This window comes from Rana temporaria, chromosome 12, assembly GCF_905171775.1.
Source record: "Rana temporaria chromosome 12, aRanTem1.1, whole genome shotgun sequence".
Lineage (NCBI taxonomy): Eukaryota > Metazoa > Chordata > Amphibia > Anura > Ranidae > Rana > Rana temporaria.
In genome coordinates, this window is record NC_053500.1 from 101354151 (window position 1) to 101376455 (window position 22305).

The following is a 22305-nucleotide window of genomic DNA, read 5'->3' on the forward strand; positions in this document are numbered from 1 at the left end:
CTTCCTGCCCCGCTGCTCCATTTCCGGCCCCAGTAAAATGGCCACCACCCCACATCCGGCACTCGCTTCGCTGGCGCGTTGAGTGTTAGCGGCACGTTACAGCGCTACACCGACTTAGTCGGCCTTTACCAATGGGGGGTGACCAGTGAGCGGTGTGCAGATCTAGCCGGCATGGGGATTTGGTTAGACTCCGTGCATGTATCACGGACCCCCAAGAAGATGGCCTTCTCCAAAATGGCCGCGATCAGACTTACGGCGTCTGCTTTCGCAGGCGGGGCACTCAGTTCTGTTTTCTATGTATTGCATACACATTTTATTGGCCCCGGGGCACATCAATGTATTGTAATTTTAATTCTAATTCTAATGTTTATTCAGAACATCTCTGGGGATCGCAGGATTATGTAATCCTAAGAAACCTATGGCGATTGCCCCACTTCCGATTTGCCGGGAAGATGGCTGCTACCCCACTTTCGGCGCACATTAGCTGACAAACTATTGCTAATGAGAGGAACCCCACTATTTAAGCTCACTCCACACACCTCTTATCACTCCTGAAGTTGTTACTTGTGAGTGATGAATGCGCGCAAGAGTCCAGTAAAGAGGTACCGGATGTGATGCCAGCGAGTCCGCCACTCGTTTTTTATATGCCTATTTTAAAACTACCTTTGTGAGTACCTAGTGTATAAGCTGTTTTTATACCATTAAATTGTTCCTACGTTATTACACTATTGGTGCTCTCCTTTATCTTCCCGTGTGAGGACCATTGCCACTTCCAACATGAATTTCATTGCTGCACTCATCCACATAGAGTTGTTTTATGCTGTTACCTTACAGCAGTAAGGTAAGGGGACATCTGCACTATCTTTAAGGAAATTTGAACCTTTCCCCAGGCAAGCACTATATGTTTGAACACTTGGCACCAGCACTCTATTACATGCGTTCCAGTAGCGTCCAGCCTGCTGCTCCTGCATGAACACTTATGTTATCTTCACTGTATATGTTTTTGCTATCACCCATGTTTATAGTTTTGTAACCATGTGACTGTAGCAGCGTTAGCTGTCCTACTCACCCAGCACTTATTGTTTTCACCTTGGATTTGTTATTATGCATCACTGAAGTCGTATACTGTTTGGGCCCTTTTACACGTACGGCATTTTCATCCGTCCATTGCGGATGAAAACGGGACATACATGGGTCCCTATGTGATTACAGGTGTCAGCGGATGACCATCCGCTGACACCCGTAATTGTCCGCCTCTGCAAAGATCCGAAGAAAATCCGTCTGCCGGATCGGATGAACACGGACCACGGACATACGGTCCGTGTTCATCCGATCCCCCACAGAGCGGAGAGCGGAGGAAAGACAGGGCGGTCCCTGCACAGTGTGCGGGGACTGCCCTGTCAGCTGCCAGCTCAGCTGGGACTTTACGGAGGATCCCCGCTGAGCTTTTGCGGACACACGGAGCGGATCATTACTGATCCGCCCGTGTGAAAGGGCCCTTATACTGTGTTGATGCACTTATTTTTAGCACTGTATTTATGAGATATACATTATACATTATACATTGTATTTATGAGATATACATTATTCCCTATCCTTACAGCGCAGCACTATTTTTTATTTATACAGCGAAGGTTGACTTCTCGTTTCCTGTAGTGCGTATAGATACCGTACTGGTCCCATTTTTCTTGACAGTACGGTTTACGGGGATATCAAAGGTGAGGGGGACCTCATCCATGTTGGTGATGTGTTCTGGCTGGATCTTCTTTTCATTGATCTTGTTCATGCAGTAGGTGCGGAAAATGGCCAGCTTTTCTTCGTAATCCTTTGGCAGTTGCTGTGAGATAGTAGTTCTTGTGCGGATGGAGAGATTACGCCTTTTCATAAAACAGAAGCACCAAGAGGGACCTCCTCGAAAGTCGTTGATCTCCATGTCGCGTGCAATCGCTGTTGCTTCGAGTCAAATAGAGACAGTAGAGACACTTCTATCTGCGGTTCTCTGTTCAATAACCCACTGTTCAATTTTGTCCTCCAACTGTGGCCATCTCGCTTTGTTACCTCGGAAACTCTGTTTGGTGTTCTTTACCTGGCGCAGGGCGTCTTCTTGCTTCCTCCACTTCCGTACCATTGATTCATTAATGTTGAATTCTCTCGCAGCTGCTCTATTTCCATGTTGTACTGCGTGACTGATAGTGTTGAGTTTGAAATCCACTTCATAAGCATGTCTCTTAACAGGAGCCATTTTTGGGGCAGCGGGTATAGAAAATGAATAAATGCACACACCTCCTGACTACGATGGCCGTAATGCTCAATCCAAGCAGTGCAGCTTCGTAGCTTACCAAGTCCGTGCTAAAACATGTTGACAGATTTTTGAGCGCCGTGTACCACATAAAATCGGTTCTAGGTCACAAAGCACAACCATACATTAGGCGCACCACATTTTAAGGTGCACTGACAATTTTTGCGAAAATTAAAGGATTTTAAGTGCGCCTTATCGTTAGAAAAATACGGTATGTCAAATGCTGGAAACACCAGCCTTGGTGATCACTGGAAATCCTGAGAAAGAGCAAGTAATTGTTACACTTATTAAAATTTCTTTCTATTTTGAGTACTCTCTTGAATAGTGCCATAGCTATAGCCATAGCAGCTCACCATAAAAACGGGGCTTACTGCTGAAAGGGGGTTCACTAAGCAGGCCGTGTAAGCAATTTAAACATACTGCAGAAAATCTGTATGAAATTGGAGATAAAACGAATCCAACCTTTTTTTTTTTCACCCTTTCAAAATACGCAAAAATCACAAAGCACTCCAGTCTAAAATGTAAAAAAAAAAAAAAAACACACACACACGCACACACAGAGTAAAAAAATAAAAACGGAGGCTGTGATGATCAACATGACTTCTCTGATAAATTTTACTTCACATCAGAGTAGGGGTGTAACGGATCGTCATTGATCCGTGATCCGCACGGATCAATGACTTCGGATCGGCACACACGTGATCCGTGGCGTGCCGCGGGACTGCAGAGCAAAGCGGTAAAAAAACACATTGAAATTGTCTCCGCTGTTTGCACACAGCCCCGCCTGCTCCTAACCACGCTGTGATAGACAGAATGCGTGTCCAATGCGCTGATGTGTTTTGTCTATTACAGCGTGGGCTTAGGAGGAGGTGGGGCTGTGTACGAGCAGGAGTGGAGACGGCGGTGAGTTCAGTTGGTTTCTAGCAGAGACAATGTGCTGCTGCCTGCCATCCGTTCCCCCCACACTTCTCCCTGCTGGCTCTGATAACCCCCCCCCCCCCCCCCTCCAGCTGCCGTCCGTCCGTTCCCCCCCCTTCAGCTGCCGTCCGTCCGTTCCCCCCCTTCTCCAGCTGTTGTCCGTCCGTTCCCCCCAGCTGCCGTCCGTCCGTTCCCCCCCCAGCTGCCTTCCGTCCGTTCGTTCCTCCTCCCCCAGCTGACGAGTCTCCTGTCCTTGCTGCAAATAGCACACAGTGAGATGGGTGAGCTGTGCTCTTCTTATCTCAACTGTGAGGACTGTTTTTGGAGCTGACAGGGTTAACAAAGAGAACCTGTCACCTTCAATTGCTATGACACAGAGAATTGTTTTCTCTTGTGTGATAGCAATAAAGTTAAATGTAAAAAAAAAGAAGAAACAATAATTCAATTAATAAAAAAATAAGTAATTAAAAAGTAAAGAAGAAGAAAAATATTAAAAATAAGAAAATTATACAAAAATTAAAAAAGTAAAAACGACAAGCTACAAAAAAAAAATGATAATGTAATAAAAAAAAAAAGAAGAAACAAAAAATATTTGAACTAACCATGCCGCCCCTGCCATCCAACTGCTATTCTCCGGGGGGGTGGTTAGGTTGGTGGGGAGGGGGTGCATTGCAAAACCTGGCCTTGGGGTGGCAGGGAAAGGAAATCCAGCCCTGCTGGCTGCCCTCTCACTTCTTCCACCCTGGCGAGGCGGCAATTTGGGGCACAGTGAGGCGGCAATTTGGGGCACAGGGAGGCGGCAATTTGAGGCACAGGGAGGCGGCAATTTGAGGCACAGGGAGGCGGCAATTTGGGGCACAGTGAGGCGGCAATTTGGGGCACAGTGAGGCGGCAATTTGAGGCACAGTGAGGCTGCAATTTTTTTTTTGCTGATCCGAAAAATGATCCGATCCGTGACTCCTGATCCGAGGAACGATCCGAACCGTGAGTTTTTTGATCCGTTGCACCCCTACATCAGAGTCCCCCTATATGCAAGCATCCCCCCACCACACCAGATTTCCCCTATCACCAAGTCTTCCCATCATATCAGAGCTTACCCAGCAGAGCGCTGGAGGTAGAGCAGATCTGCAGCAGCCAGACATCCATCTTCTCCTGAATACTGGTGGCCTCCCTGCATGCCACTGGCTCTGAATCAGCATCATAAGTTGCCATGGTGTGCACATGCTGGCTGCCAACACCATAACAATGAATGACGCTCTGCACACTATGTTAGAGCATCATTCGTTGCTATGTTGTTGGTGGCCAGTCCAGCCACACCATGGCATATCGTGTCACTAAAGCAGGGCAAACTAGGTCTCTAGTCGATAAAAACAGATGTCAGACATACAGGAGGAGTCATAGCTCACCCTATCTTTCTCTGTGCAGCAGGCATTTATCCCCCAACCCCACCCCCCCCCCCCACTTGAGAAAAGATTTATTGCCTTTGGATTTTTTGCGGTAGCCCACCTGGCTAGCACTGTCAAATGAACACTGTATGCCTGCCTTCGTGTGGCAGAATCTCCTTAGCCAAAAACTGACAAGATCGCCGAGCCTTAGTTACTGTGACAAGGTTAGGCCATGCCACTGCATAAAAGAATTGTAAAGGGACACAGGGTTCACACGTATGCAGAGTGCGGGCCCCAGGTTATCAATTGTGAGCAAATATCAATATGGTTTTCTCTGGATTTTGGCATTCCCAAATTGGTCTTTGGAGATTTCAAAGAGTTTTGGGAGGGAAATAATCTCCAACCCAGTGTCCAGGTCTTGCAGGAGACCGACAGGCTGTGTGTCCAGATGTACACAACCCTTATAATGATGGACTTTGGCATAGCTCAGGGCTTCAGTGACAGGTGTATGCTCCTGTTAGGAGACAGAGGTGTTCTATTCAACAGGCAGCTCTCCATGCTGGAGGAAAGGATTCCATGTCCATCGGGCTGGGAGAGTCAAGAGAGGGCTAAGTGAGTCTGGAAGGCTGAGAGGGTGGGACGACTAGGCAAGTCCAGGGGACTGAGGGAATCTGAGGAGTGAGAGAGGCCTGGGTGTCAGAAGAACCCCTAGTAAGAGGCCAGGGATGGGAACGGTGCAGCAAGGTGCTGCAGCAGAATCTGCTGGGAGAGAAGAGAGGGTCTTCAACTGGAAATACAGAGGTACTGTTGTAAGGTGGTCTGAAAAAAAAAAAAAAAAAATTATATATATATATATATATATATATATATATATATATATATATATATATATATATATATATATATATATATATATATATTATATAAAAACGCAAATCGCGGTAAAAACGTGTGTCAAAAAACGCAGCAAGCACCGCAAAAACGCTTTAAAAACAACATGCATAGGTGTGAATCGAGCCTTAGGTCACATGCAGTTAGCTTGCTTGCAGATAGGGTCGCTATTGTCTGAAATAATTATATGGAAAGCTGTATACAGAGAATATTATGTGCTCGCTCATCCAGCCCCAATTGCACCTGGCAGCAGCAAGAATACACAAAGGACCTAGAACACCAGGTTAGCTAAATCAGCGTGAAATTAAATGGTGCTTAGGATTCAAGGATGATGCACATGTTTTAGCAATGCTGAACCTGAATAATGCTCAGGGGTTTTCCCTTCACATCAGACAAAACCTACAAACCAAATGCATATACACAAGCTGCAGAATAGTTTTAATCTAACCCCCCCCCCACAAACACCTCAGCTTGTCCACATAAAGTACTATCTGGTAAGAAGAAAAACATGGGTCCTTACCGATGGATTATCTAGGCACACAGGCACTGCATTCTCCTGTGTCTCTCTGTACATCAAAGCATCAGGACTCCCTGCAAGCAGTATAGGTGAAGAGCCTTGAAGCAACTGGAAAGAAAAAGAAGGCAGTGTAAAGACAGAGAACAGAATTATATTCCCACCAGGGAGTCTCCTGCTGTATGCAGTGACTAATTTTAACAGACATCATTTTCCTCTCAGCTTCGAGCCATTTCAACACAAGGAGAGCACATTGGACCTGCCTTCTTAAAGTGTACATTTGGCCACATTAATCCTACAAAACACCTACATACTTACCAGATTAAGCACCTCCACATGCCTGCATGTCTATTTATTTTTTCTCTATAGGAAACAAACCCAGGGTTCTGTATTATGCAACTGGAAGCCTCAACTAGGAATTTGAGTCTATAACGCTTAGGTAGATGGGAGGATATTCTTTCCATAATAGAGTGCTCCTTGGGCACACTCTAATAGAAACAGACATACAGGCACCTGGAGGTACTCTGGCATATAGGGATTGATTTAGTACGTTTTAATATGGACACAGATTTGGTGTAATGTGACCAATGCCATTAACGCCCAGAAGCTGTAAAAAGCTATTTTTTTTTGCACTTTCTCCGATATCCCAGCTCTCTGGCAATATCTAGATAGCAGCTGTGAAAAATGCGTAACAATCAACTAACTTCAAAAATCAGATGAGCCGGGCCCATTTTTACTATACACATTGGCTGTGCATATCTGATTTCTGAAGGTAAAGTCAGTTTTTACACAGCTACTATCTAGGGAATGCTAGAGTGGCGTGACAAAGATTTTACAACGGCCTCTAACCACAGGCTAGACAGTTAGAGGAAAGTTAAAAGAATGGCAAGGGTAACTTTAAAGAAAAAAGGTACAGTATATATATATATATATACACACACATACACATTATTAATTCCTCAATGTCCAAAAAATAAATATAATATTTATTTAAGCACAGGATCACAACCATGCAAACCATTACTTTATGATCCATTGAACAACTGTACACCGAGATCTTCTGGACAATGCCATACTACATCCATACTATTTTGTACTAGGAGAGTTAACGTATTGAACAGTTGTTTGCAAGCAGGGATCGTTTCAAGCGTGTTCATAACCAAGAGGAAGCTGTCAAAGTAGACAATCAATCATAGGCATTCCCTGCCCCACATGTAAATATGACTCTTGTATACATCACAGCTGTGGGGCGGGGCATGTGCCTATGATTGGCTGTCTGCTTTGACTGCTTCCTAGTGGGAATATATATCCCCAACACGCATAAGCTCCTCCGCGTTAGCGAGTCCAAACCCACCTGAGCTCATCTCAATATGAAAGTTGTGGCACTATGAATGTTGACTGCAGTATCACAACACATGTTCAACACAATTACCTGTGGCATATTTTTGAAGCATTTGGATTGTTACAGTCACCAAAAATTCACTGCAGGGGAAATCCATTGTTCGTTGGGTAGAGGGGGGGGGGTTTAGGCAGATGGACCTCACCATGGACCAGATACCAAACATCACAACACCCCCGCCCCCGGCTCTCTCACAACGTGCTGCTATCTCCAGATGGACCATATGGATCATGCCCAGGGTTGCCAGCTTGAGGAGGTCGGTGGCGGGGGGGAAATCGATGTCGGAGAGGTGTGCGTGCTGACACAGGAGCGATACGAGCAGGCAAGTCAGGACACTCTCTAACACACAGCTTCTTCATCTATCTGCAAAGTACAGAGTGTCCTGACTTGCCTGCTCGCCCCCTCCCCCCTCAAGAGGCTTTCTCCACACCAGGAAGAAAGCCTTGCATTATGGTGGGGAGTTACAGACAAAAGAACAGGAAGTGAGCATTTCTCAGAAGAAATAAGGACATTTAAAAGCAAAATTAAAGGATGTGGTAAGTGAAGGAGCACTGCACTAAGGTAAAGGAAGCCATTTAGGGAAAAAAAATCCTTTTACAACCCCTTTAAGTGTTTTGAACCCTTTTTAAGCCTAAATAAAGACAGCAGTGAGCACTATGCCAGTTTCTTTTATTTTGTATGTACCACACATGGTTGGCATCTAATGCTTAGGGCCCTTTCACACGGAGGAGTTTTTCAAGTGCTTTTGTGTTAAAAACAAAAAAGCATCTGAAAAGCTCAAGAAAAATGGTTCAATGAATGTGTCCAAAATTGGGTGGTGCGCTTGCGTTGCGGTAAAGTTTGGGAAGTTTTAAAAAAAAAACACACTCCCCGCTAAAATGAATAGAAACCGCCTTTAAAACGCCCTGCACTAAGAATTTTGGTGCAGTTTTTGAGCCACATCTCCTTTATAAACAGCAAACGCCGCAAAAGCGCAGCAAAAACAATCCATTAATAAATAGGCGTTTCACACTGGTTCGCTTCAAAACTAGCAGTAAAAGTGCCCTTAGGCTCTGTTCACATCTGAGCGATCCGAATTAGCGTGATTCTGCCCACGATTTCGAAATCGCGGCAAGCTTGTGCGATGCCATTACTTAAATGGCACCCCAATTGTGGCACGATTTTGCCGCGATAAATCATGCTGCAATCGCAACACGTGACGCTTGTCATTTAAAAATGAGAAGCATCATGCATTACATTTTATCATACAGAAAAATCGTGCCTTGATTGGGGTGCCAGAAGTAATGGCATCTCATAAGCACCCCGCGATTCAGATTGCTTAGGTGTGAACGGAACCTTAGAGTTGGGGAACTCTGGGAAAGCCCTGAGAAGGCTGCATTATTCTATTGGCTTACACTGCATCCATACCGCAGAATATTTGAAAATATGTTCTTTTCAATGGGTCTGGTTCACAAAGTAAGAATATTAAACAACTCAAAATTTACAAAACAAACACACACATGACTAATATAGCCACCCTTCTTTTCAATAACAGTCATAAGCTTTCAATTCATGGAGTCTGTCAGTTTCAACCACAGCCTCCCAGACACTGTTCAGAGAGGTGTACCATTTTCCTTCCCCATAAATCTCCCATTTAAGAAGGGCCCACAAGTTCTCAATAGGGTTTAGGTCAGGTGAGGAAGGGGGCCATGTCAATATTATGTTATCTTCAGGGCCTTTGCTGGTTAGGCACGCAGTAGAGTACTTTGATGCATGTGATGGAGCATTGTCCTGCATAAATATCATGGTCCATGTGAAAGATGCAGACTTGTTCCTGTACCACTGCTTGAAGAAAGTGTCATCTAAAAACCAGCGCTAGGTTTGGGAGAGTTGATTTTGAGTCCACCTTCAACCCAAAAGGGTTCAACTAGCTCATCTTTGATACCAGCCCATACCAGTACCCCACCTCCATCTTGCTGGCATTTGAGTCGAAGTGGAGCTCTGTGTGTGTTACCGATTCAGCCACATGCCCATCCATCTGGTCCGTGAAGAGTCACTCATCTCATCAGTCTAAAACATTTGAAAAAGCTTAACCCAGTCTTGATGTTTCAACTTCTGTGTCTTGTTCAGTGGTGGTCGGGTTTCAGCCTCCCTTAACTAGTCCATGTCTCTGAGCACTGAACACCTTGTACTTCTGGGGACTCCACAGCACTGGAGGATAATGGGTTCCCGGTAGCTTCACGTTTGATTCTGCTCAAATGGCAGGTAATTTGCATCTTTTTCTTAACACGTTACTTGCAACCCTGTTGACTATTTGCAACAAACCGTTGGATGGTTGTGCGATAACGCCAGTGGCGGCTGGTGGTGTATATTTTCAGGCACCCACCCCCCCAGCTGGTCGGTCACTAGCCCCGCACCTACCCCCATCTAGGTTACAGGCAGCGCTTCCTCTAGTTGGCAGGCGGAGGCTTTCTCCCTGCGTCTCCTTCTAAGCTTCAGCGGCTTCCCCTGCATTTCCTTCCTCTCGGCGGCCAAAAGGTTTGTTTTCCCTCTCGGCCAATTGGGTAACGGGTCTCAGGACCCGCTTTCTGATTGACCAGAAGGAGAATCAGGAAGACAATAGCGAATATTTATTACGTGCTTCTAAAAAAAAAAAAAAAAAACATTGGAATCCATGCATCCGGCGCCCTGCATGTAGATTAGGGCCAGATGCATGGATTAAAGGCGCCCCTGTGCCCCATATGGACGGGCTGCCACTGGATCACACCCCAATGTCTTAGCAATTTCAATCCCTCTGTAAGCAATCCCTCTGTAAGAACGTTTACAATTTTTGATATTTCTGAGTCAGTTAAATCTTGTTTTTCTGACGCATTCATGGCAGCACACACTGGGTTGTGACTCCGCCCCCACAACCTGACAGGATTGGGTAGCTATAAATTTGAAGAGGAGACACCCCGCACCATTCTCTTTTTTTATCTTCACCTGACAAGATTGGACGTCAAGCATGCCTCTTACCGCAATCGCCCCAGCAGGTTCAAGCCTCTCCTGTTTGGAAGTCCCTCCTGTACAGTCTCTAAATGAGCTTTATGGTGGGAACCCCGCTCTGGTGGTCTCAGGGGTTTGTTTCTCGGATTCATCCTGGCATTTCAGCAAGCTTTAAAAAAAGCTTGGATTTCCGCAGTGGCACCTCTTTTTATATCTCCAGCGCTCTGGTCCCCTCTGCTGGATCTATGCTAGCCATTACTGTCTCTCTTTCTCGTATGTTTTTGCTATTTAGCCCACAGGGTCTGCTGGGCTTTGCTGTCCTCCCGGACCGCCGCGTCCCCCCGGCCGCTCTGTGCATGCGCGCAGCGGAATGATGACGCCGGCGGGCTGCTTTGCCCTCATCCAAGATGGCGCGGGGACAAGCGAGACGCTACTGCGCATCATCAGCGCCGCGACGGTTTTAAAAGACGTAAATTTTGTCTTTTCTTCCCTAAAGGCTGCTGCTCTGCCCTATTCCCGGAATCTTCGCCAGTCAGGTAGGTCTGCCTCTCCCTGCTTTGCACCAGCCTTTTTGCCCTCTATTGGCTCCCCTCTTAGTGTTCTCCCTTTAGTCTCCCACATCTAATTATGTCTCTCTCTGCATCTTTCATGGAGCCCACTGCCCTCGCAGACCACCACCAGCAAACAAGGTAGGTAAGTAGTGAAGAGACAAAAGAGAGCCTGACCACTAACGCTGCATTTCTGGCAGTCCCATCAGGTCTAGAGACGCAAGCCCGCGGCATAGAGGGAGATCCAGCCATGCATCAAGCAAGAGGTCCCGCAGAAGCCGCTCAAGATCACCCTCCCGCTACCATCGGTAAAGTCACAGCTGGTCTCACCGCAGACAGTCACCCTCATCTCACCGCGAACTGAGCTACCATACCCGTCCTGCAGCAAACGCTTGCTGGGTGTGCGGTGCTCCAGTATTGCCAGGGAAGCAAGCTTGTCGCACTTGCTTCAATGAAGCAACCAAGGAGAAAGAGGCATTCGCCAGAGTGGCTACAGAACTCATAAGGGAGTCAGTACGGGAGTCAATCTTGAAGACCTCGACCCCTCTATCTAATGACCCTACCCCGGGCACATCAGCAGCACCCGGCCCTTATGACCAGGTAGCAGAAATACATTCGGATTATGAGGAGCGCGAGTTAGTATCAGGATTCGACTTCGGCTTAGTTGAACCTTTTGCCCGCTCCGTTAAGGAAGCCATGGGCTGGGAGGAAGACATAGTGGAACCTCAGAAAATCGGGAAATACTTTCCAGAACTTAGAAGGGACCCCGAGTTATTTCCCATTCATTTAGGAATTGGAAGATCTCATTAAAGACGAATGGGGAAAACCAGACAAGTGGCCTAGCCTTTCCAATAAACTCACCAAAATGTACCCTTTAAAGGAATCCAAGGTCATTCCCCTCGTTAATGCTCCCATTGTTGACTAGTCCCTAATGCGGCTCGCTAGGCACGTTACCCTGCCAATTGAGGACGCAGTCACCTTCTGAGATGTACTCGATCGTAAAATCGATCTGGAGCTAAAGAAAGCATACTCAACGGCAGGGGGCGCCTGCAGACCAGCTATCACCACAGCAGCGGTATCTAAAGCCATCTCTGCTGTGCTATGCAAGGTAAGCCTGTGCTTAGTACGCCCACCCCCCTCCCACAAAAACCACCACACCTACACACGCACTCTAAATTGGGTTAACACACACACTTTGACCACGCGGTCTCTAAAAGAGAGGCGAAGGACTAATGGGGCTGGTTGAGCGGGCTAATCCTCTCACTCCCTTATAGGGAGTCCCTCTGCCCCGTTGGGCTTCAAAGCGGAGCAGGTAGGGCGGGCTGTGTGGGAGGACCCCCTCACACACCCGCCATTGCCACCCGGGGCATGGAGAAAGATGGCAGATTGCCCCTGGGGGAGGCCTGCCTACTCCCAACTCCTGCAGTCCGGCTCCTCTCGAGTACACGCACAAAATACACTTAAAAAAATAAAATAAATAAAGCCATCTCTGCTTGGGCGGCCAATATTGAAAAGTCCCTCCTGGAAGGAACCGACCAAGGGAAGATAATCTCTTCTTTGCAAGAAATCAGATTAGCCGGCGACTTCATGGCAGGGGCTTTAGTCGATCTCATTCGCTCCTCTGCTAGATCTATGCTAGCCTCAGTGATGGCCCGCAGAGCCTTATGGCTAAAGCCCTGGGTCGCTGACACGGCTTCAAAGTCAAAATGGTGCAAGATACCGTACAATGGCACAAACTTGTTCGGTGCAAAGCTGGATTCAGTGATCTCCAAGGTCACTGAGGGAAAGTCAGGGCTTATTCCCTCCGATAGGAGACCCAAGCCTCAGAGAGGCCCTGCCTTCAGACGCAATCTGACAGACTGCTTAGTTCACCCATGGGACTTCGATCTGGGGTACATCTTTCCCCCAACTCCTCTGATAGCGAAATTTCTATCCTGACTCCGGAGGTCCTCAGCCACAGTAATCGCGGTGATACCATTCTGGCCCAGAAGGCCATGGTTCACGACCCTCTTACAGCTCAACACCCGACCTCCAATCCACCTGCCGGTATCAGCGGACCTCCTATACCAAGGTCAATTCCTCCACCCGGCTCCAGACAGGCTGCACCTGACAGCATGGAGGTTGAGAGGATTAAGCTGAGAGAACAAGGTTGCTCCCAAGAGGTTATAGCGACTCTAATGCAAGCCAGGAAGAACACCACAAACTCCACCTACACTAGAGTCTGGGAAAAATTCATCCTGATGGCACAACTTAAAGGCTGGGATCTCATCTCTCCAGATCCATCCCAAATCCTGGAATTCCTGCAGTCGGGCGTTGATAAAGGGCTAAATTCAAGTTACCCTCAAGGTACAAATATCCGCCCTGTCTGCCAAAACAGGCACTAGATGGGCTATGCACCCTTTGGTTATCCAATTCATGAAAGCTTGCATGAAGATCAGACCTCCCAGAAAGCCATCCTTTCCTGCATGGGATCTTTCGGTGGTTCTAGAGGCCCTTTCCATTTCACCTTTTTTTCCCCCATTTGATTCAATCTCCCTGTGGGACCTGACTCTAAAGTTGACTTTCCTCATCGCTGTTGCTTCAGCCAAAAGGGTGTCAGAGATACAAGCTCTTATGTCTAAGGAGCCCTATTTAGTTTTCTTTCCCGACAGAGTGGTACTGAGGCCTTCAGATCGTTTCTTACCAAAGATAGCCTCGTCCTTCCACTACAACTAGGACATCCTTCCATACCTTACTAACGGAAATGGTGAACCTCATGCTCTGGACATTAAATCCACTATCTCCAACTATCTTTCAGCTACTACTCACCTTCGGAAGACGGATGCCCTCTTGGTTATACCGCACAGAGTCAGACGTGGCCAAGCAGTCACTTCCCGTACCATCGCCTCCTGACTGGTCAAAACTATTGAAAAAGCATACTCCATTCAACAACTGGCAATCCCGGAGGGCATCAGGGCGCACTCGACCAGTGAGTGAGTGAGAAACTTATATAGCGCAGCACATGCCAACTGAATTGCCTCTGGGCAGGGCAGCGGCAACATCGTGGGCAGCATATTGTGGTATTTCATCAGAAACCATCTGCAGAGCAGCAACCTGGTCTTCCAGGCATACCTTTATCTCCCACTAAAAAGTGGACGCCGCTCACTTGGCCAGGGCAAATTCTTCTGCACTATAGGGAATAAATATTATTTGCTTGCACCCTCCCGTCTGGCGAGTTATTTCCCAGTGTGTGCTGCCATGAATGCGTCAGGAAAACGGAAAATTGTATACTCACCTTTCCGTAATTTACCTTTCCTGACTCATCTTCATGGCAGCACACAGATATACCCACCTGCTGTTTAATGATGATATATACAGAGAACGGTGCGGGGTGTCTCCTCTTCAAATTTATAGCTTACCAATCCTATCAGGTTGTGGGGGCGGAGTCACAACCCAGTGTGTGCTGCCATGAAGATGCGTCAGGAAAAGGAAAAAAGAGATTTTTAATACAGCTTACCTGTAAAATCTTTTTCTTGGAGTACATCACGGGACACAGAGCGGCATTCATTACTATATGGGTTATATGGAGTACCTTCAGGTGTAGACACTGGCAATCTTCAAACAGGAAATGCCCCTCCCTATATAACCCCCTCCCATAGGAGGAGTACCTCAGTTTTGTAGCAAGCAGTATGCCTCCCAAAATGGTCCTCAAAAGAGGGGTGGGAGCTCTGTGTCCCGTGATGTACTCCAAGAAAAAGATTTTACAGGTAAGCTGTATTAAAAATCTCTTTTTCTTTATCGTTACATCACGGGACACAGAGCGGCATTCATTACTATATGGGATGTCCCAAAGCAATGCTTACAATGAGGGGAGGGAGAACATCTCCAAGACAAAAGGATTTAATTTAGAGATATACTCAAATCATAATAAATCCAACTTATTTGAGAAAAATAATCTTAAATTTTAAATTTAACTCAAAAAAAGAGGAGCCCCCGGAATCCGAGGGTCTCAAACTGCAGCCTGCAGCACTGCCTGCCCGAAGGCAGTATCAGTATTCCTTCTTACGTCCAACTTGTAGAATTTTGTAAATGTGTGGACAGAAGACCAGGTTGCCGCCTTGCAAACTTGAGCCATAGAGATCTGGTGGTGCGCTGCCCAGGAGGCGCCCATGGCTCTAGTAGAATGAGCCCTTAATGATACTGGAGGAGGCAACCCTTTCAAGCCGTAGGCCTGAGTGATCAATTGCTTAATCCACCTAGAAATGGTGGACTTTGCAGCTGCCTGCCCCTTCTTGGGCCCATCCGGTAGAATAAACAGGACATCTGTTTTCCGGATCTTCTCTGTAGCTTTAAGATAGGCCTTCATGGCCCTGACAATATCCAAGGTATGCAGCAACCCTTCCTTTCTGGAAGTAGGTTTAGGGAAGAAGGATGGTAATACCAAATCCTGGTTCAAATGAAAACTGGATATGACCTTCGGTAAGAAGGAAGGATGAGGGCGGAGAACGACCTTGTCCTTATGAAATATAAGATATGGTTCCTTACAGGATAAGGCTGCCAGTTCCGAAACTCTTCTTGCGGAAACTATGGCAACCAAAAACACTAACTTCCTTGTCAGTAGAACCAAAGGAACTTCAGCCAACGGCTCAAACGGTTGTTTCTGTAAACTCGACAGAACAAGATTTAAATCCCACGGACAAAGCGGGGATTTAACTGGAGGTTTAATACGTAAGACCCCTTGAAGGAAGGTCTTAACCAGCGAGTGGGTGGCCAGTGGCCGCTGAAACCACACTGACAGGGCAGAAATCTGTCCTTTGATTGTGCTTAATGCCAATCCTTTATCCACTCCTAGCTGGAGAAAACTTAAAACTCTATCTATGGTGAACTTGCGAGGAAGCCATAGCTTGGACTCGCACCAGCCTATATAGGCCTTCCAGACCCTGTGATAAATCACCCTAGAGACCGGTTTCCTGGCTCTGATTAGGGTAGAGATTACCTTCTGAGACAGACCTCTACCCCTGAGAATCAAGGATTCAGCTTCCAGGCCGTCAAATTTAGATGCCGTAAGGCAGGGTGGAGGATCGGACCTTGCGATAGCAGGTCTGGCCTTAGAGGCAGAGTCCAAGGGTTTCCCACTACCATCCTTAGGATTAGTGAGTACCAAGCCCTTCTGGGCCATGCTGGAGCTACCAGGATAACTGGTATGTGCTCCACCCGGATCCTGCGCAGCAGGCGGGGTAGTAACTGGAGCGGGGGAAACGCATAAAGAAGCTTGAACTGATGCCAAGGGCAAACCAGAGCATCGGTTCCGCAGGCCATCGGATCCCTTGAGCGGGACATGAACCTGTCTAGCTTCTTGTTGAGTCTCGATGCCATGATATCCACGTCCGGCACTCCCCATCTTTGGCAGAGTGCTTGAAAGACTTGTGGATGCAGAGACCATTCCCCCGGCCATAGAGTCTGGCGGCTTAAGAAGTCCGCCTGAAAGTTGTCCACTCCGGGAATGAATACTGCCGATATGCAGGGCACATGAGCCTCTGCCCATAAGAGAATCAAGCTCACTTCTCTCTGAGCGGCCTGACTCCTGGTCCCCCCTTGGTGATTTATGTATGCCACTGCCGTGGCATTGTCTGATTGAATTCTCACCGGGAGCCCCTGCAATTTCGACGTCCAAGCCCTGAGGGCTAGTCGAACAGCTCTGAGCTCCAAGATGTTGATGGGTAAAAGCTTCTCTGGCTTTGCCCAAATACCTTGGCGAGTGGAACCATCCACAATCGCTCCCCAGCCCGTCAGGCTGGCGTCTGTGGTCACTATCTTCCAAGCCACTGGGCTGAAAGATTTTCCCTTCAGTAGATTCTGAGGGTCTAACCACCAACACAGACTTTGCCGGACTCTTGATGAGAGAGGCAACGGGATATCCAAGGCCTGTGGCCTTCTGCTCCATGCTGACAGGATGGCTGCCTGCAGGATGCGAGTGTGGCTCTGGGCGTATGGCACCGCCTCGAAAGTAGCCACCATCTTGCCTAGTAATCTCATACATAGGCGAATAGTCGGTTTTTTCTTGCTTAGAACCAGTAGGATTAATTCCTTGATGGCTTTGACCTTCCTCAGAGGTAGGAACACCCCTTGTTGTTCCGTGTCTAATCTCATGCCGAGATATTCCAACTGCCTTGTGGGCTGGAATGTTGACTTTTCTTGATTTAGGACCCAGCCGAACCTCTCGAGGTATTGGACCGTGAGGGCCACTGCTCGTTCCAAGCCGGGAGATGAGTGGTCTATGACTAGGAGGTCGTCCAGGTATGCTAGGATCGTGACCCCTTGGATCCTTAGCTTGGCTAGGATTGGAGCTAGAACCTTCGTGAACACCCGGGGGGCCGTAGCCAACCCGAAGGGAAGCGCCACGAATTGGAAATGACGCGAAGCCACCATAAAGCGTAGATATCTTTGATGTGGCTGATAAATTGGAACATGAAGGTAGGCATCCTTTATGTCTATGGACGCCATGAAGTCGTCCTTTTGGAGTGTGGCAGCTGCTGACCGCACGGATTCCATCCGAAATGAGCGGACCTTTAAGTATGCATTTACCATCTTTAGGTCCAAAATTGGCCTGACATCTCCATTGGGCTTTAGGATGATGAATAGGTTGGAGTAGAAACCCAGCCCCTGTTCCAGGACTGGTACCTCTACTATTACTTCCTGGGAAAGTAGATGATCTAGAGCCGACCTTAATGCGGCTCTTTTCTCCAGATCGTTTGGAATCCTCGACTCCTGGAAATGAGGAGGAGGAAACCTTAGGAACTCTAGCTTGTAGCCTGTGGCCACGGAAGACCGTACCCACTCGTCGGGAATGTTGGCTTCCCAAATCTCCGAAAAGAGTCGCAGCCTTCCCCCCACCTTCGTGGGTGGGGGCGCCCCTTCATGAGGTAGACTTGGGGGCTGGTTTTGCTGGCTTGCGAAACCACTGCCTCTTGCCCCTAACAGCCTGTCCTCGTGATCTGCTGTTGAAGCCGAAGTTTGTTCTTGCAGGAGGCCGTCGATACTGCTTGGCATTAGAGGGCCCCTGCCCAGGGGAGGACTGTCGTTTAAACGCAGGTCCCTGAACCCTCTTCTTAGTTGGCAAGAGAGTACTCTTGCCGCTTGAAATGGTCTGAATGTATTTATCTAAGTCCTCTCCGAAGAGCCGTCCTCCATGGAAGGGAAACCCTGCCAGGAGCTTCTTGCATGGGGGCTCAGCCTCCCAGCTTTTTAACCATAAGAGTCTTCTCATATGGATAAGGGATAATGATAAACGTGACGCTTGTTGGATAGAATCCTTGATTGCGTCTACCGTAAAACATATGGCCTTAGGGACATCCGAAAATTCTTCTGCCTGCTCGGCAGGAATAAGTTCAAGCATTTGCTTAAATTGATCCGATAAAGCTTGAGCGACTCCAATCGCAGCCACGGCTGGCTGTACTACTGCCCCTGCAGAAGTGAAGGAGTTCTTAAGTAGGGCTTCCAAGCGTCTATCAACTGGATCTTTGAAAACCTGTACGTTTTCTACAGGACATGTTAACGATTTGTTAACACATGAGATGGCTGCGTCTACTGCAGGAGAAGCCCATCTTTTGGAAAACTTTTCTTCCATAGGATATAAGACAGAAAATTTCTTAGGTGGAAAGAAAACCTTGTCTGGTTTGTTCCACTCTTGGAACAAGACTTCCTCCAATAGAGGATGGATCGGAAACACAGCACTGCTTTGAGGCGCCCTCAGTGAGCCCAAAGCTGAAACCGTGGATACCTGGAGATCTGGTACAGGTAGGTTGAATGCCTTATGGACCAAGTCCGTCAAGCCCTGAATCCACCAGCTCTCCCTCAGGGAGACTGCCCCAGACTCCTCTGTATCCGGATCTTCGATCCCTGAACCTACCTGGTCTCTGTCCAAGAGGTCCAATTCCCCAGAGGAAAGGACCTCCTCTTCCGAGGGTCCGCGCACGGGTGACGGAGATCTATTCCGCTTACTACCCCGCATGGCTGCGGCTATCACTTCTCCCATGCTTCTCCGCATCTCATTTAAAGAGGCGAGTAACACCTCCTCCGTGACCACCTTAGGGTTGGGTTGACTCACGTCAGCTCTAGCCCCAGACCCCGATGGCCCAAAGGCTCCCTGTGGGGAAAGCAGCGGCATAGCTCTATCCGAGACCTCAGATTCTGCGGGGGAATCCCCACCTTTTGTACCCTCTGCTCTTGATGCCATGGTACAATACCGAGGTACACCTGCTACTTATTGGTACCTGGGACTTATAATAGTTAAATGCCCAAACACCTGTTTGGGGAATAAAAAATGTTTCCTCTACCCTAGATGACACTCTTCTTTTTTTTTTTTTTTTTTTCAAAGAAAAACTTTTCTTCTTTTCTTTTTTTTTTTCTTTTTTTTTTTTTTTTTTCAATCTAGGCAAGAAAAAACATTCTATCCCCCTGAGTAGTATTGCCAAAGAAAAGACTATGAGATGGAAAAGAAAACCAGCCTATTCCTAGGCTAAACCACAATCTTCTGAAGACTGTAGTATTCTTTCTGGCCACTGTGTGTCCTCAGCGCCCCGTGCTTCACTCCAGTCCTTCCTCCCTTAAGCCAGAGAAATGAATGAGCTGTGGCATCTAAGGAAGGGCCGCCCCTTCCTTTAAACCACTGACCCGCCCTTCCCCCCCAGCTAAAACGGCGCCAAATGCGTCTATAACACGTGCACGCGCACCGCGCGCGCGCCCGCCGACGGGGGGGGGGGGTTGGGAGGAAGGGCCTCTCTGTTCCTGCAGCCGCAGGCCTGGAGCACACGAGGAGGTCAGCGTTTTGCCTGCCTTGCAGGCATGAGGGAGAGGACTGGATAGAGCATCGCCTGGAGGCTTGCAGGTAAGCATAGCTCTCTGACACACACATACACTTGTACATAAAAGGCCCCACTCACAGCTTTTGCAACACTACCAGGGAGGTCACTTTTTATGGGGAAATATAACATATAGAGCCATCCTATCTTCATGATATGTGACTGGTTTGCCAGATGCAATGCATAACTTTAGGCATGTCCCCTGTGACCTCCCAGAAAAAACTTGCTAAGAGCCAAGCCCCGCAGGTTTTTTCCCCTTACTTACCTGCTCCATGCCGCAGGACTTTGCCAAGCAAGAGGTCCAATCTTCCCCCATCTCCGTGGGGATGTCTAGACCTTCAGGCCCTGGGAACCTTCTTCTTCCATGAAGGATCCACTGTCCTGGGCCCATACAGCACCCTGGCAAACAGAAAACATTAGGCGCCCCAAAGGTTTTCTAAGTTCTGGGCCCAGGGTCCAGCTCTCTTAAAAAGAAAGCATTATGGGCTATACCCCAAGGGTTTGGGGTCCGGTTACTGACCACTTTAGCGCGCAGGCTTTTTTGGACAGAACCGGTAGCTCACCTAATCCCAAGGATGCGGAGGCAAGCTAAACCATGACTAACACCTAAGACACTGGCGTAAAAACTGAGGTACTCCTCCTATGGGAGGGGGTTATATAGGGAGGGGCATTTCCTGTTTGAAGATTGCCAGTGTCTACACCTGAAGGTACTCCATATAACCCATATAGTAATGAATGCCGCTCTGTGTCCCGTGATGTAACGATAAAGAAATTACGGAAAGGTGAGTATACAATTTTCAGTTTTTTTGGCCCATTTTGTCTGAGGAAAAAAGATGCCTAATAATTATGCACACCTGGATGTAGGGTGTTGATCTCCTTAGGCCACACCCTGCCTCATTACACATCACCTGATATGCTTAAATCCAATTAGCATTCAAGTTTATACAGTTTGGAGTTGGACAATATGCAAAAGAAAATTGATTTGGTAGAAATACTCACTTGCCTAATAATTGTGCACAAAGTGTAGAAGGTGAGCAGCTGGTGTGACTGCATGGGTGATGCATAAAAGGAGGAGTTTCACCAATAGAGCACTTTGGAGGAAAAGGGTCTGTGAAGCTCATTTATTACATGATGTCTGATGCAGATATATGAACAGACAACACTGTTGGAGTCACTACTCTGAAAGTAAAAAAAATTCTGCACATGTATTTGACTTTATTTTAGATTGCACTATAATCCTATTGAGGAATTGGATTGTGGACATTGTGCGTTATGCATATGGTTTCAAGCCTATTTTATAGAGGTAGCGTTGCAATAAATTTGAGTTATTTATCAAGCTTTGTGGGTGGAGTGATATCACTTTTTTATGTCAGTTAGCAGCTGATAATTGTTTGAAGGAGTAAAGGGTGGTGCGCAGGTGTATTTTTGTTGTTAAGTTGCCTGGTTGTCATGCTGATGCTTTGGTTTCAATACAAACCTAAAACATGTATAGAGGTAAGAAATTGTGATACTTTTCTGACAGTCATATGCAGTATCAGAAAATTTTTGAAGTTTGAAATTTTAATTTTTTAAATCCCACAGTGCTTACGCATCGAAACATAGAAGTGCGACAGCAGAAAAAAAATGACCAAGTGGTCCATCAGTCTGCTCATTTTTTTTATTATATATAATTTTTTTTTTTTCCTTTTTTTGTCCGACTAGAAGTTTACGTACTTTCCTCTTACTAGTTTGAGGTCACATCCCCCTATTCCTGATCTTGGCTTCCTACTGAAAACAGTGCCTACCTGAACCTTATACAAACCTTTAAAGGATTTAAAGGAGAGTACCACCCTGAGCTCGTTAGGCTGGGCTTCACCTATGGGTCACAGGAGTGCAATTCCTTTTTCAGCAGAAAGCAGTCTGAAGCCCGCTCTCTACTGACATTACTGGAATCAGTCCAGGCGCTGCGTCATCACGACCATGAATCTGGATCTGACAGGCGCCTGGACTGACAGCCATCTCAGCCTCTCTGCGAGCTGCTGAGACGCAAGATGGCCACTCTCCACCCCTCCACAGCTCAGCGCTCCAGTGAGCGGTCGATTGACAGTCAGCAACTCTCTGCTCAGGGAGGTGAGAGAACCGAGGCATCAGCGATGTTTGGTGGCTCAGTTCTCAGTGCAGAGGCACTGGGGTACCGATGCAACATCGGAACGATGCTGCATCAACCTAGGCAAAAATGATTTAAATACATTAAAAGAGAAGTATGGCGAAGGTTTGCATCATGTCTCCCCTTTCCCTCTTTTGCTCATCTGGTCTAATGAGCAACACTGGCAGTGGAAAACATATGAAGGTTTCTGACTGATGTTTTCATGCTTCTTGAACAAATAAAGCAAGATCTCAACAAGGATATCTTGTGTTTTCGATGAGACGACAATGAGGCACTGCAGAGATCGAGCGTACATCAGCAGAACAAACAACCAGTTATTTGTTAATTATTTATTATAAAAGATATGGTGTAGGTGGGTAAAGAAAGCACTACATCCCGAACGATATATATAGATAGAGACT

At 47.2% G+C, this 22305-nt stretch overlaps 1 protein-coding gene across 12 annotated transcripts in view; it reads right to left on the bottom strand.

The window, feature by feature from the left end:
- Positions 1-22305, bottom strand: part of SRCIN1 (SRC kinase signaling inhibitor 1) — a 461563-nt gene that overhangs the window by 345382 nt on the left and 93876 nt on the right. For all 12 annotated transcript variants that reach the window (XM_040329863.1, XM_040329861.1, XM_040329866.1 and 9 more), the window contains exon 2: positions 6014-6118. In XM_040329863.1, coding sequence (XP_040185797.1) covers positions 6014-6118 — 105 coding nt within the window. The remainder of the gene's footprint in view (positions 1-6013; positions 6119-22305) is intronic.